The sequence below is a fragment of the Peromyscus leucopus genome, chromosome 4 (assembly GCF_004664715.2).
Source record: "Peromyscus leucopus breed LL Stock chromosome 4, UCI_PerLeu_2.1, whole genome shotgun sequence".
Taxonomy (NCBI): Eukaryota; Metazoa; Chordata; class Mammalia; order Rodentia; family Cricetidae; genus Peromyscus; species Peromyscus leucopus.
In genome coordinates this window covers 1646988-1663508 of record NC_051066.1, presented here as the reverse complement: position 1 = coordinate 1663508, position 16521 = coordinate 1646988, and the positions used below count along the sequence as shown (strand labels likewise).

The window sequence follows — 16521 nt, the reverse complement described above, 5'->3', positions numbered from 1 at the left end:
TTGAGCTCCAGTTCATTCTAAAATCAGGAAACTCAATTTTACATAAGACAATAAGACAAACAAAGAGAAAGCATCAAGGTTAAACCCTATACAAAATAATTATGAGAAAAAAAGAAAGAGGCCTGAATAATATCCCTATGGACCACAACAGCTTTCCTGAAAGATATAGCCACAAAACGGATTAAAACTATATCCTGAGCTGGAAAGACAGTTCAGGTTTAGAGCATGTGCTGCTTTTTCATGAGACCTGGGCTCCATGCCTAACATGTCAGCAGGCTCACACCACCTGTGACTCCAGCTCTGGGGTCTAACACCTCTACTCTCTAAGCTCGTGTGCACAAAGCCTCACACAACACACACACAAACACACACACACACACACACACACACACACACACACACACACACACACACACACAATTTTAAAATAGTAAAAATCAGGGGCTGGAGAGCTGTCTCAGTGGTCAAGAGCACTGGCTGCTCTTTCATATGATCTGGGTTCATTTCCCAGCACCCATATGGCAGCTCACAACTGTCAGCAACTTTAGTTCCTATAGATCCAACGCCTTCTTCTGGCCCCCATGGGCACTGCATGCACATGATACATAGAAATACATGCAGGCAAAACATCCATACACACATAATAAAAACAAAAATAATTTAAAAAGTATGTATCATGTTAAAACTAGCTAAAGATATGAGGTATGAAAGAACTACATATATCTTAATCATAAAAATTTAGAATTCCAAGAAGAAAAAAACTGAAGGATTAAAATTAGAGAAATATGCACTCATCAAGGAATGCCTTAAGAAAATCATTATTAATTTAAATAATTATATGAAATGCTACCAAGGAAAAAATTAGAATTTTAAAGAAAGTAGGAAATATTGAAGACAGGCAAAGAAGACTAAAAATATGGCTAGTTAAGACTCTGTGAAGTAAAAGAAAATAAAGCAACGTTAAAAACCTATGATTTAAAAAAAATCTTGAAGGAAAAGATATAAAATATTGTATGTTTTCCACATAATTAAAACTTATTTCAAATATTCTGAGGGGCTAATATAGCATACATGAGGCTGCAGAAACAGAGAGACCACTCCAGACAGTCTAGTCAATCTGCTGTGTGTGTGTGTGTGTGTGTGTGAAAGAGAGAGAGAGAGAGAGAGAGAGAGAGAGAGAGAGAGAGAGAGAGAGAGAGAGAGAGAACAACAACCATCTAGTAAGAAAGAACACTGACTAGAGAAAGAAAATTAAGATTACCATTAGACTTTAACACAATTGCCAGTCTCAGACACACTTAGAAAAATACTCCAAGGTCTTTCTGTTTCTGCAGCCTCATGTATGCTATATTAGCCCCTCAGGAAATATAAGCCATGGAGTTTCTAGCCGGAAAAATGACTCTATGCATAAATGGCACAGAAAGTTCTCATCCACATTTAACTTCTATGTTGGTTGACTTTTGTCAACTTGACACAGTCCTAGACATATGTTGGAAGAGGGAATCCTAACTGAGAAACTGCCTCCATCAGACTTTTCTTGATTAATGATTGATGTGGGAGGGCCCAGTACATTGTGCGTGGGGCCACCAACAGGAAACCTCCCCCCTGCTGGCTTTCATAATGCCAGAAGGAAGCTTATGTAGGATGTTGGAAGAGGGGAACCATCAACATCTTACCCAGCTGTGAACTCTGGGTAATGCCTGGCATGGCAAGCAGTGCCCACGGGTGCAATAGTGACACAACCCATCACTTCTGAGTGACGAGAAGCAGCCAGGACAGCGCAGACTAGGCAGACTAGCTTCAGTTTCTCTCCCAGCATCTATCTCTCCTGGACATTTTGGCTAGATCCTTTCTCCATATGCCTTTTTGCATCTCTTTCCATTTGACACACACCATGCTCACCATCTTCTCTCCTACCCATGTCTTCCTAGAACAGATGTTTCAAGGGCTGGATATAATTTAGTTTATTTTAGGGGTGTATGTATGGGGCTTTGTTATATTGTCCAGGCTGGCCTTGAATTCCCAGGCTCAAGGGAACTGCCTATCTCAGCTTCTGGAGTATGTTCAACTGCAGATGCACATACCCAGCTCAGGGACTTTATTTTGCTCACTATCGTATATCCAAGCATCAAGAAGAGGGTGTGTAGAGGAAGGCGGAAAACACTAGCTCCCAGTCGTTAACCTAAGTGATTTCAACTCTCCCTGCTTCAAGTTTTGTGTCTAGCACATCTGGAATAATACTATGCACATTTACCCAAGAAAATACAAACAAAGGAAAAACAGTAGAAACCATAAACACCAGGTGCCTTTCTCTCTTATGCTACTTTTGTTTGACATTGTCCATGAAGGGAAACACCAATCACTTCAGGATAAAAGCTCCCTTCAGAAACTAGATGATGATGACCTTTTAAGCTGGCAGCTGACTTGTTCAGGACAACCTCAAGCCCTATAGGCCATTGTTAATGCTGTAAAGATGAGAGTGAAATGCAGCGCAGTAGGAAAAATGGGCGTGGAAAGTCTAAGGCAAGTGGTGTATGAATTAATATCAGTGAGCTGTGACTGATAGGAACAGGGCTGAGTGGAGACCTGCCAGGTCACATTACTAGCAGGGACAAGCAAACCAAACATAAAATAATCTCCAGCTAAAGGCTTTCCAAACTCCCGCCACGCCTCCATGGAATGTGACTGCTGGTGAATTGGGCATTGCTGGATAAAAGGCTTCTTGTGAAGGGCAGGGAAGAACATGGACAAGGACTTTACATCTGCCATTGCATTTGATTCTCAAAGCAATTTCATGAGGGTGGCATTTTTAGCCCCACTTAGCAAATGAAAATCCTGTGGTTCATGGAGGAGGGTGCTCAAGGCTTCACAGCTTTTTAATGCTAGCTCTCCCAGAATGTCAATTTGTCTTTAACTGGTTCCAAATGGATTCCAGAACACATATAGAGTACTTCTCCAACAATGGGGTTACCCAGAGTATGTTTCACAAGTTTCCCCCACCTGCCTGCCTTGAGGAGATGACCACAGTACAATAGCAAATTGAACATCTACTTGCTGATCATCCCTAGGCAATAGACATCAGCAGATTCACTAAAGTCAATCAACACGTGCAAATTTCTGACATTTCTGTTTACTGCTAGGTAAGCCTTCCTCTTGTTTCATAATGAGGTATGAACAAGCTAGACATAGATCACTGAGGTCCCAATGAAGGTGTCTTTTTCTTCCTTATTGATAATTGAGGAAATGGTTCTGGAAGGTATGGTAACTTGTCTGGAGCCACACAGCTAGAAGAGGAGATAGAGTCTAGGTTTGCATCAAATCTACTGAAAACCCAAGGGGCTTCATTATGTTATTCACTGTGTACTAATTGCTAAGGAGGAGGGGGTCCATAAATAGCTAACTATCTGGTTGAGACATGTCCCTATGCTCCTGCTCTGCACTGTACAGATGGGGCCAACCCCTGCACATGGAGCTCCTTGTCTCTAGACAAGCTGGCTGCTCACCTGGTTTGGCCCAGGTGAAACATGGATGAGGCATGGAGGAGGACGTGCAGGAAGGGGAAGCTGGCATGCGGTCGCCCCACTCTCACCGCTGTATGGGCAGGCTGCCCAGCAATGGCTTGTCCCTGCCATTCAAGCACCTGTGGTGCAGTCCTCATGGCACCTTTGCCGCTATGCTAGGCCTTTCCTTGCCTCTACAGGTGCTACTTTTCCTGCGAGTTCCATCCCAACTGCATGCTTCAACCAAGTCAACTGGTCCTCATCCTTGGGAACACCACCATAGCCACTGATGGTCTCTAGGTCCCTTCTGCCATTTTGAGTCTCAGGTCCTCTGTAATATGTCCAGTCATTTCCTTGTATTATTACCCCTTTCTGTTGTCCTAGATAGAATCTGACAAGCTGACTAAGTTGCTGGACCTAGGGAACAAATGGCAGCCAATGGCCCTATGCTACAAAAGCCCAGTGATGGCTGGGACCTGGGTCTCAATGTCACCTGCTGGTCAAAATTCTCTTTTTGATCAGACAAGAAATTCTTTGGAAAAAGAATGAGCTTGCCTTTTTCTAAGATTCATAGTCAGGAATGAGGTAAGAACAACACATCTGGTGTCCTCATTCTACTGTCCACATCAGTTACAGTGGTGTTCCCCAAACCACTGGTAGGAGGTAAGAGCCAGGTGGAATATAGAGGTGCGGCAAGGGAAAGGCTTTGGGAAAGCACTGGGTTAAGCAAAATCAACCTTTTATCGTTCTTTCCTAAATAGCAGGGCTTCATTAAGACACACTGTAAATGTATAAAACAGTCATAGTAGGTGATGGGGACATTCAGTCCGAAGTCTGTGGGGTTAAAAGTCCATTAACCTCCAATTCTTCAAGGAACGCTGTTCTGGAGGTACTAGATCATGGCACTGGGATTAAACCCTTTTCTGTCTATGCCACGTTCCTCCGAGGCTCCTCGCCTCTGCATATGCTGCCTCCTTCCTGCTCCCAGGGATTTCATCCAGGTGCTGGCTTCCCTGGGAAGCTACCCTTCCTTGCCATCTCCCACAGTACTCCATTCTTGAAGTTACCTCCAGACTGCAGCTCTCTGCTCATTCCCCCCCACCCCCCGCACGGTGTCCTTAAAAAATAGTGACCATGTCTGATTTGTTAGAGAATGCCAGCTAGTATCTGAGGACAGGTTTGGTAGCTAGTCTGGGCCACTGGAGGGAGGATCACACATTTCCAGATTTTCAAATGCTTGTAGCATTTTTGACTATCAAGGTTTGATGATAATTGACTTAAAATTCATAAATTAAAATAAAAACTATTGTTACAGGGATCTTTAACAAATCAGAGTATTATAAATGCAGTTACTTTTATTACGGTGAAAATAACTGTTTAAAAAAAAAAATCCTAAAATTAGCTGAACCATCAAGAGCCATGGGCTGATGCTGTTGTGAGGAAGCTCACCACTAGGTGTCAGCACAGGACAGGAGGGAAACTCATGTTTTACCTATTCATCCAATTATCACTATAAATATCAAATATTTAAACAAAATAATAGACAATTAAAATTATTAAGGGAATGTTTTAAAAAATGACATAAAATTTGACTTTTCCCCTTTGCAGAATAGTTTGTAAATGGTGTTATTTTAACCTGTATTTGTCAAGAACCATTTACACAGATTAGAGGAACTGACTCCTGAGGAAAACCAGCTCAGTTTTCTCTGAAAGGCCCCCAAATTTGTATGTAACACAGACCACATGGTCATCCCCACCGTGGAGCACGTATAGGGTGAAGAGCGTGACCCCCAGACTCAGGCAGATGGAGGGGTTGGATCCTGGTTCTGCCATTCTGAAAAAGTGACATTTCCCAGCCTCGGATTCATGTCAGTAAAATGGGGCTATCTCATTTTATCCTCTGCTCAACAAATACCACAAACATCGTGGTCCCGTGGACACTATAAGCCAGGTTTGAAAAGAATAGCATGTCCTGCACCTCAGAAGCTCACAGCCTGGCTAAACATGCAAAGTCACAGGTGGTTCCAAACTGTCAAGTGTTATCACTGAAAATGAACTGGAAAGATTTCCTTTTCATATAATGAAACTGTTCGACTTAAACATGGTAAACTGTAACCACTTCTGCTTGTCTCTGCTTCCAATAAAGACAGAACACTATTGTTGTCACAGCCAATCCTGGGGCCAAGCTCTTCCTGCACACATAACCTAGAAGAGAATATGGACTGTGCATGATGACATCACACATGATCCTTTCCAGACCCTAAATGGCTCTAGTCAGCTACCATACAGTTGCTGGGCCAGGCCTTTGTTTTATGTTGACTTGCTTGTGTGTATGCCAGCTTATGTGTATATCCTCAGATGATGCTGTAGGTGACACATTTTCTCCCCTCACCCCACCAGGACTGGGTTATTCTGTGTAGCCCTGGCTGTCCTGGACTAACTCTATAGACCAGGCTGGCCTCGAACTCAGAAATCCACCTGCTTCTGCCTCTTGAATGCTGGCATTAAAGGTGTGTGCCACCACTGCCCGGCTATTATATATATTAACTAAATGGCTACACTAAAATATGACCACCACTACAAACATAGAAAGCAGGCACCAGCCATTCATCTGCTCACTAACAATCACTGGCTGAACATGTACTGATACTATGTGAGGGACACTAGGCCTGTTGAACCCACTGAAAGGAGCAACACAAGAGAGGAGCTAGGACCATCAAATGAGACCAAGTCAAGGCCGGCTGAGATCACCTGTAACGTGCCAGCTGTAGTGCACTTCTTCAAGTGTTCCTGTAGTATGGGGACTCCCTGTCCTTGGATCCATTGATGGGTGCACTTTGATGTTCAGTTAGGCTTGATCACAGCACTTAAACACATTTCCTGCCAGGCTGCATCTTCTCACACTTAGGGCTTACTCTTTTCAATTGGGCAGCGGTCTACTTCTAGAACAATGGCTCTCAGTTCACCTGGTACGTGTTGTGTGCCTCTGAGGTACCAACCTCCTGAGCTGTGCTAGTACCTGTGCTGTGGCTGATTTGGAGCCAGTGCTGAACCACAGTCACTTTCTCAATGGCAAAATCTCTCTCTCTCTCTTATAAAATAGGAAAAATGTTTCAATCATATTTTTTCTAATACATTTTAAAAACTGACTCTAATGAATGCCTTCATCTCGAACCTGCCTGTAAATGTTGGGAACAACCACACAGATGAACAAATAGCAAACGCTTATTAAAGAAAATCATTAAATGTGGGATTTCATTCAATTCTACTCTGTAGCATTTGAAATAAAAGATGTATTTCCCCTGCTAGCTCAAAAGTGAGGACTGGAACAGCCATAAGCTCTGTGCGCTGCATGGCTACAAGGCCCTGCTGTGCACACATGGACACCACTGTTCTAGAATGCAGCAGCCCCATCCTCTCTTCTTCCCACTTTACCTTCCTGTCACCCAGGAAAGGCCAACTTTTAGCCAATATCTTTATCAGCATTATTTTTCCCAATAATCATACAAGTAGGTGCTATTTCCATTTACAGATGAGAACTGTGAGAATCAAGAGGTGGAAGGGCTTTCAAATACATCCACCAGTAGATGATACAGTCAAGGCCATGCTTCCCCTCATGTGACCTCCTTAGCTCCCTAGAGCCACAGAGCTGCTGTAGTGACCCTGAAAACCCAGTGTTGGGAGCATCATTCTCTGCTCCATTCCCAGGACCAGTAGTTCAGAGGAAGAGGGTGGGGAGTGGGAGTGGGAGGGAGAGAGTGGAAGCTCTAGCTTTTGAGAGCAGGAACATTTCTGTAGTCCACTTTGGACTCCTATTCTTATTGAATCTGCGCAGCTCAGGCTGGAGGCTCTGGCTATAACTCCCAGACTACTTGTCCACACAAATGGGAAAACAAGATAATCTTCCACAAACTTTCCCTACAAATCTGGGCTACATAAAGGTACCACTCTGCATGCAATAAAAGCATGGGTTCTGTGACGAAAACAATTTGGTGGTTCCACAGGGGTTGAGGTGTGGATCAGTGGAGGAGCACTGCCAGTATGTATAAAGTTCTGGGTTCCACCTTAGCTCGACAAATCAAACAAAATGTTAAACTCTGAATTACCACAGAATGTAGCAAGTCTACCACGAGGTACAGCTCTTGTACACATGCCATAGAGTTATTCACAATGGCCAAGAGGTGAGACAATCCACCTTTCTGAAGCCCAGATTTGTAGGAAGAGTTTGTGAAAGGTCAATAGATGAAGGGAAAAACACAATGTGGTTTACCCATGCATGGACTATTACTCAGTCTTGAAAAGGGACAACATTTTGATATCTATTGCAACTTGGATGATCTTTGAATTGATGTCATATGAAATAACCCAGACACAGGGACAAACATAGTGCCATTCTACTTCTAGAAAACATCAATGAGTAATTCACAGATGGTAGATTAGAGGTTACTAAGGGCTGCAGGGGATAGAAATGGGAAGTTACTGGGTAATGAACATTCAGGATCAGTTGAGAGTGATAAGAGACTGAAAAAACATACAGTGGTGATGGCTGTGAAGCCCTGTGAATACAGCAACACCTGAGATGTGCAATTGGCAACGGTCAGAATAGCAAAGCTTACATTTTCTACAACTGAAAAAAAAAAAAAAGCTTGAAGACAGATTTAGGGGTCATTCCAGGATTCCTCATTCATAAGATGTATGGATAGTCACAGGGTCTGTGCATGGTCACATTCCAGTCTCAGTTTCCTCCTTTCTCATCTGTGCTGAGCATAGTGTCTTAAGGCTGCTCAAGTCCTTTCTGGCTCAAGATGGAAACATGGGAAATTAGTCACTGGCCTGTGAGTACTCTAGGAGTCCTCTGTATGCCACAGCCCATTAAGGATCCTGGGTATGTCCCATTCATGAGTCCCTCTCATATGAGTCAGCTGAAACTGGCATTTTCCCTACACTGGGACAAGTTGGCCCCATAGTCAGGCTCCTTCACACACTTGAATTTCTTCTACCCAGAAGGCTTAGGAATAAGAGCAACCCAAAGCTTTATTCACAGAGATGTTTGGTGGAGTATTAACTAAAGTACTAAAAGGTGGGAACAACCTAACAGCCTAGCAGGGGAGTGTGGCCAGGGCAATAATGCCTGTGGCATACTCAGTGACATGCTGTGTAAAATGTATATGATGCCACCAATGTGGGAGAAATAGACTTTAACTTTTAACCTGTTGAGCTCTGGACACCCTTTGCATCATGGGAAACAAGTAAATGTAATACACACAAATATTGGTGGGGTTGTGGTGATGTTTTAGTTTTTCTTTTCAAGAATAATTTTCTATTTTCCATCACTCTAAAAGTAAACATAAAATACAGGTTTCTTTTTGCAAACCCAGGAGATCAACAATGTTACTCAAGCAGGATTCTGATGCGTGTGGTGCAGTTCCAACCTGCTGCAACACAGCCTGGTGCATTCATGCTTGAAAGCCAAGCTATCAATCTGCCTTTATTTTAACTTCTGTGCCTTCGAGGGTTTTTAGATGGATAAATATGACTCAACAGAATCATGTGCAAAAACAAGGTGGATGACACAAGTGTCACTCATCGGAACCTATAATGGATTAGGAAAGTAGGATGGAACTGAGCTGACTGCTACATGTTCACACAGCGTGTTTATAGTGTTCACCCCAGCACTATGGGCAGGATCTGGGCTTCTGTCATCTCAGGGAAGGCAGGCCAGCGGGTTGGCCCTAAGAGGGCCATACTAGCTAACTGAATAAAGAGTACCTGTAATGTTCCACAAACAGAACAAGCAACTTCTCCAGGTGCCAATGTACCCAGGTTCTACTCTTTGAGCAGATATTTCCAAGATCCACAGTGGCCAAATATAGGAGATGTACCCTCACATGCACTGCCTCGAGGTGACTCCATGTAGAGAAGTTAAGAGAGTGCACAGAAGGAACAAATCTTTAAAACTGAGGCCAGTGAGTTTCAAAAGGGGTGGATCAGTTTTGCTCAGATTTCCTGATATCATTTTAAACAAAGAAGCAAGGTAGAATAATCTTTCTAAAAAGCATGCTTCTCCCTAGGAGGTAGAGAGGAGCCATTCAAGGCAAACTCAAGAACCACACTACTGTCCCACCCTGTGAAAGTTGCATTCTTCTACCAAGCAGATAATGGACCCTTGGCCTAGCAATTAAAATCATTTGTCTTTTATCCCCTTCTTGCCAAAAAGGACCCCAGCCCTAACTAGTTAATCCCCAATACACACTGCTGCTCTCAGAGTTGCCTGGCAACTACCAGGAGGCGTGTCAGAGAGCAAGAAAGGCCTAAATAAATGAGCTGGAGCCTGTGCTGTGCTTGACATGGATAAAGAGGTTCTCCGAACGGGGCTTCCTGGCTGCTTGTGGTTCTGTCATTTGAGTGGGAAGAACAAGTTGGCTTGGCCAACACTGTTAAATACCCTGGGCTTTGCCACTGATGTTTTCCAGGTAACTGAAAAGTGGGTCACATGCCCTTGTGATTTGCAGACACCTCCCCTCTTCCAGGGAGAAGCTACCTCTAGAGCCTCCCAACAGGACAGGGAGCAATGCATGCAAATGAAACACAGGCCCAGGGTCAACCCCTGTCTCCAACACTGCTCTATCCATTCATTTCTCACACCCATTCTTCTGTCCAATGGTCCAAAATACACTGGCTGACACCTACATTCTATGCCATGGCCTGTACTTGGCACACGAAACAAAAAGAATTATTAGGATGGAACACATAAGAAGTAGAACAAAAATAGGCAGGAGAGTGCAGTAGGAGGAACCTTGTCTTGGAGTCTCCTCCTGGCTCTCCTACATTTTGGGAAGTCATTGCCAAGGAGAGCCTTTGCCCCATCTGTAAGATGGGCAAGGCAAAGGTCAGGCAAATTGGGAAGATCATGGCTTGGAACCATGCCCTAGTTTGTGGGAAGCCACTGAGGAGGGATAGACAGAGTTGTTCTCTCATCTTCTCCCTTTTCAACTAGGGGAAGTCCCTTTGAAACAACTCACCTGGCCCTGAAAAGACTCACCTAGCCCAAGCTAGGCCCAATACGAAGCAGCCTCAGCAAGAGGGTCTTTCCTTTTCCTTTGGATGCAGATAAAACAAAGCTCAAAGGCACTCTGAATGTTTCCAGTAGGGAAAAACCGACAAAGGTTCTCAAGCGAGCTCTAAGCCACTGGCAAGAGCCTTTCAGACCAGGACTGGTCCCTCTACATGGGCAGGCAGGGATCAACTGGCCCTGCAGGAGCTGCATCGCAAATACTTCTGCCTAGAGAGGAATCCTAGTGAGGAACAGGAAACAGCCTAGCTGTTCCAGGGCTGACTGGCAGGCCCTGGGCTGGGCTTATTCAAGCTTCACTACAATCCTGCAAGGAGCAGGCTCCACATGGAAAGTAGCTGAGGCTCAGAGGTGTGAAAGAGCCCTAAGTCAGAGCTGCTTAGGAGCAGAGTAGAAAGTAGCAGCTCATATTTTCAGAGCAATGTAAGGGGTTACTCTGAGGCCACCAGTTTCCTACCACCACACAGCAGTTGTTCTGGGTGGGAGGCCACTACACCTGTTTGGACAGCAAGTAGCAAGGACAGGTGTGGCAGAGGGGCTGGCAGTGACTCCCAGGCTTTTCAGGTCCCTCTTCTCTGCAGGTTCTCTCTGCTCTCAGTCTTTTGCTCCTCCCCTCTGCCTCTTGGGTTCTGTTCTGTACCCAGCCACCCATTTCTTACCTCCTCAGCACCAAAGCCTTTAATACTCTTGGATCCTTTGACCCAGTAAATCCACACCAGGGAAAATGCTTAAGAAAAATCATTTAAACTACACATGAAGAGTTAGAAAAAGATGCTCTCATCAAGTGTGACTTAAAATTGGGGAATGTGAACAACAACCAATAAAAGCCAGCAACAGGATAATGAGTGGGCCTTGGCCCTGATTTCAGATCTCAGGAACTAGATAAAAATCTGTCAGTGTGCTTACATATTTACCTTTTTTGAAGCCTCCTAGGTAACTGTGGTCCACAGACTTTCATCAAATGACATTTGATAAGACATACTTTATAGGATGTGAAAAGCACTTACTCATACTAAAAGGCAAAAACAGACTAGTAAGTAGGATACTGGATTTGTCAAGGATAGCTCAACTGCTTAAAAGAAGTAAACAAAACATAGCAAAAATAAAACTCAAGACCCCAAACAAAATGAACCAAAAGCAAATAGAAGACAAGAGATAGGGTAGAAACCTGCTGACACACCACTTCGACTCTAGATGATGGGACCAGGGTGCTGCTTCTTTCTAGTTTTGTTTCTTTAAACATTTTAACCAAGAGCAGGTGCTATTTTATTTTATTCTCTCAGTGCAATGGCTAGAACTCAGGTCCTTGTGTATACTACGCAGGCTCTCTACCATTGAGCTATATATCTCCAACCTAACTATCTAGACCTAACTAGATAGATACGGTTCTATCTATCTATCTATCTATCTATCTATCTATCTATCTATCTATCTATCTATCTAGAATATGTATAGGTGTGCCTGTGTGCTTGAACGCTGTTCACATTCCCCAATTTTAAGTCTCACTGATAGTGTTGCTCATGAGGCTAGAAGAAGGTACCAGATCTTCTGGTGCTCAAATTACATACAGGTGGTTGTGAGTCACCTAATGGGTACCGGGACCTGAACTCAGGTCTTCTACAAGAACAGTTTATATTCTTAACTGCTGAGCCATCTTTTCAGCCCTAATTGGTACAATCTGATAAGCATACAAATGATTAAAATATGTATGACCGTGGGGGAAGCATTCCTGTCCTGTAGCACTGTCTGCTCCATACCTCAGATACCTAACATGCCATTCTTCTAGCCTTGCAGCAACTTTTCATGCTCACATGTACTCTGTAGCCATTTTAAACAATTTCTCCTTTTTTCTTTCTTTCTTTTTTGTTTGTTTGTTTGTTTGTTTTTTGAGACAGGGTTTCTCTGTGTAGTTTTGGTGCTTGTCTTGGATCTCGCTCTGTAGACCAGGCTGGCCTTGAACTCACAGAGATCCATCTGGCTCTGCCTCCCAAGTGCTGGGATTAAAGGTGTGTGCCATCACCATCTGGCCTCATTTTAAACAATTTTACATGAGGAATTGTGCTACTCCATTTTTCAGATGAGGAGAAACCATTAGAATTAAATTTACAGCTTAAAAACCACTTAGGTAACAAGGTGACCACTATCAGCACAACGCTTAATTGGGGAACCTCAGACCTTCATGGCTTCCCTCCTTGCTTTACAGACAAAAGCCACCCTTGCACAGATGAATGAGACTGAAAGCATGACAGTTCTGCCATATCTCATTGATTCTAAGATGAGAACTTCCCACTGAAACGTGGATGTATCTGATAATTGATGTCGTGCTCTCTCTTCTTTAACACCACAGCAAAGGTGCATTTACGACAAAGTGTATCTTGTGACCAAATGACAATTAGATTCAAGGAAATACGCCACACCTACAGCCAAACCTGTCATTAGTTTCAGATAATGCTTTAATGGCTATATAGTATGTATGATGTGGACTTACACAGATACAATGCCTCCTGTGAACTGTGCCAATTCATCTCCATAACAAATCCTACTGGTTATGAATACCATGGCATCAGGCTTTCCCCTTTCTTACCAGAGGTACCACGATCCTCTCTCAGCTTCTCAATCTCAGAAGCCACTTAACATTATATGCCATTTGTCTACTGTAGTTCATCTATTACTAGGTCAAGTCCTTTCTTCTACCATGGAACCTTCTCCTGCTTAAATCTGCAATCAGATGTATCACATCTCCACTCGGAACCTTATGATCCTACAGAGTAAAGTGCACACTCCCAGACCAGCACCCAAACCTCTGCCACATCTGGCTCAGTCCATCCTCCTCCAGACACAGCAGTATTGCCACCAAGTCATGGTATGCTCAACAGCCCACACTTGCAGCAGGGTGGGGTGCTTCTGTTCTGTTCTTTTAAGCCTCACTCAGCAGACCCCATGCAGGTCTTACCTTTCTTATGACACATTTTAGGGCTTGTGTGATGCTCACAGCAACAAGAAGTAATAGGCAAGAAGGCTTATTCACATTTTGAAGATGAAGAAAGTCAAAATTAACCTCATGGAGTGACTTGTTCAAGTTTTATACAGCTAAGAAGAATAGAGCCAGGCTTTAAACTCCTGAGTTTCTGCTTTTTAACCCAGAGCCTGTCATAGTCAATTCCAACCAAAACCACCTTTTCTGGGGGCTCATGTGTCCAGCTCATATCTAGCAATATGTACCTGGATTCTAGAAATGCATGTGACAACTGAGGTAAGTACCAGGGTGAAAATGTGTCCAGCTTGCTGGGTCCCACCAACTCTGGGAACTCTCCTTTTAAACAGAGGTGAGGACAATGTTTTCCCTAATGACACCAACTCTTAAAACTTGTTTGGTTTGTCTGGACCCAAGATCATATCTAGACAAGCAGGACACAGGAACTTGCTTTAAGCTGATAGGCATTAGTGGACCTGAAAGGGGGGAAACTAGAAATGGACTGTGTTGATCTAGATCAGTATGACTATACTTGGTCACTCACACAGTCTGCCTGGGCTACATATGCAGTCTGCTCAGCAAAGACACAGAGGTTGCCAGGGTAGAGAGATATCAGGAGGGACATCAGTGGGAAGCTTCCAGGGGAAGTAGGAAGAAGTGGTGGAACTGCCTTTGGTTTCAGGAAGAACCTGACCTCTTTGTACCCACATGACAACATCACCTCACAGGGCAGGCAGGTAAAATGAATGTCCAACCAGGCTCAGGGAGGTGGAAGGGCTAGGTAGGCAGCTAATGCTACTGCTCAGTCCCATCTGTGTGTTGCTGTCATTTATATCATGATTATATATATATATATATAGGAGCCACCAAAAAGTCAATCTCTAGGATGAGGGAACCCTTTGAAAGACAAGGGACAGCGAGGCATAGGACAAAATCATGAGCTTTGGGACTGTTGGTAAATCATTTCTCTTCCCTGAAGCCTTGGTGTCCTCATTTGGAAAGTGGAGCTGATTATCACTATCTCATAGTTGACTTTTGAGCCTTCACTGAGAGCTGGACAACCATGAAGGGCCTGGCTTGGGGTAAATAACATGGACACTCTCACACACTAAGAGGCTACTCACCGGCTCAATTTTCAGTGCATTCCGATAGCTGCCAAAGAAAGCAGCCTGGGCCTTGAGAAAGGCTCTGGCCACACCATCACCTGTGGTTGTAGAGACCTTCTTCAGCCTGTTCTTCAGGGAGGAGATCTGGTGGCAGGAGAAGGAAGACAGTGTGAGAGCAGGTCACAGAGGGACAGATTGCTAAGCCTGGCACCCAGAAAGCCTTACATAATTCCAGGAGGGGTCAATTTGGTAGGGAAAAAAATGTCCTCAGCATTAGGGCTTGCTGTGGTATGTTTCACACATCTCTAAATGCACATTCATTTAGAGAGTACAGTTTGGTGTCTAAGTGTACAACAATCACAACCATCTAATTCTAGAACATTTTTACCACCTCCAGAAGAAACCTCATGTCCCACCCTTGTCTTGACCATCTACCTGCCCTGCCCATGCTGCGTAAGTCATGTGCCTAGAATCACAGGACCAGATTCTTCCATGTATCACTGTTTTCTATAATATTATATATGAAGTCTTCATTCCTGTGGTTGAATAATATTCTACTGTATACCACATTTTATTTGTCAGTCTCTGCTTTGGGGTGATGAATACTGGGGCTATTATAAGGATTCATGGTATGGAGACAGCATTGGTTTGGAGGCAAGAACCTGAATAGCGAAAGTCTTCTGTTGCTGCATCTTGTGCAGTGAAGATCAGTTGAAAGGATCTGTGAAGTCACAGAGCACAATGCCAACACACAGTCAACCATTAAAATAAGGTTAACTGAGTAAAGGGAATACTGCTGTGAGGTTACTAGAAGGGTAGGTTATTTGCTTGGACTATATCAAGGTCAGAAGGGACAGGAACAAGTGCCTGGGGGCTAGCTGCTATAAAGTAAGAGACAATAGAACAGTTTTTATCTGAAAGTAGTTAGGCATCTGTCATAGCATGTGTGTGTGCATATGTGTGTGCATATGTGAGTGCACATACACTGCTCTGCTGTGCTTCCCTGTCTGGGACCACAGACTCAAAGGCCACAGGACTGAGAGCCCCTGAGGAGTGATGCATGTCCCTTGGCCCCAGGTAAGTTCTGCCATGGATTTTCAACTTGAGACAGAAGTATGAAAAAATACGCTTTACTAAAATGTTAAAAAAATATTACCTACTCCCCATCCCCCAAATAATAAAAACCTTGTCCCTCTTGAGGATGTGGGTGACATTTCCATCCTTTGAAACAGTACCTACACTGTCGCTCTTCTTCTGGTTCCTCAAAGGCCTTGGGCCACCTGTGCTGCGGATTATTCCTCACTTAACCTTCCCTGGCCTTTCCCTTTCATTCAGGAGGTGTTTAATTACCTTGGATTCACAAGCTGCACTTCAGGTGAGCCTCCCCTAATGGCCTCATTACCATCTTACACAAAGAAGGAGTCAGTGATGATAACTGAGCAAACAGAAAAGAGCTCCTTCCTGTCTGCCCCCGCTGGTCTGAAGCTAGCCAAGTGGTCCCAGGCTCCTAACACGCTGTGAGCACCTAGGCCAAGACTTCTGAAGACCTTGTTCATCTCGAGCCATGGAGAAGCTTTTGTCTTGACCTGACAGTACTTCAAACTTTGAAACTGCATGTCTATCTATGTGTATCTAATAGCTCAGAATTGCATTCTGTCTCTTAAATAAAAGCAAGGGAAGAAAATGGAAGGCTTAAATAACCCACCATCATACATCTAAAACTGAACTAGCCCTGAGTGTTCCTGGGGTGCTGGTGAAATCACTACATAGGGGCTTGTCAGGGGTAATTTGGGGTGAAAGAAGTGTCAATGAGGATGGCTTCCTCCTTTAATCACCTGTCACAGGAGGAAGACAGAAAAAAAAAAAAAA

The 16521-nt window shown here is 43.8% G+C and overlaps 1 protein-coding gene across 9 annotated transcripts in view; it reads right to left on the bottom strand.

The window, feature by feature from the left end:
- Positions 1-16521, bottom strand: part of Dennd1a (DENN domain containing 1A) — a 507198-nt gene that overhangs the window by 127604 nt on the left and 363073 nt on the right. For all 9 annotated transcript variants that reach the window (XM_028887902.2, XM_028887909.2, XM_028887900.2 and 6 more), the window contains one exon: positions 14671-14796. In XM_028887902.2, coding sequence (XP_028743735.1) covers positions 14671-14796 — 126 coding nt within the window. The remainder of the gene's footprint in view (positions 1-14670; positions 14797-16521) is intronic.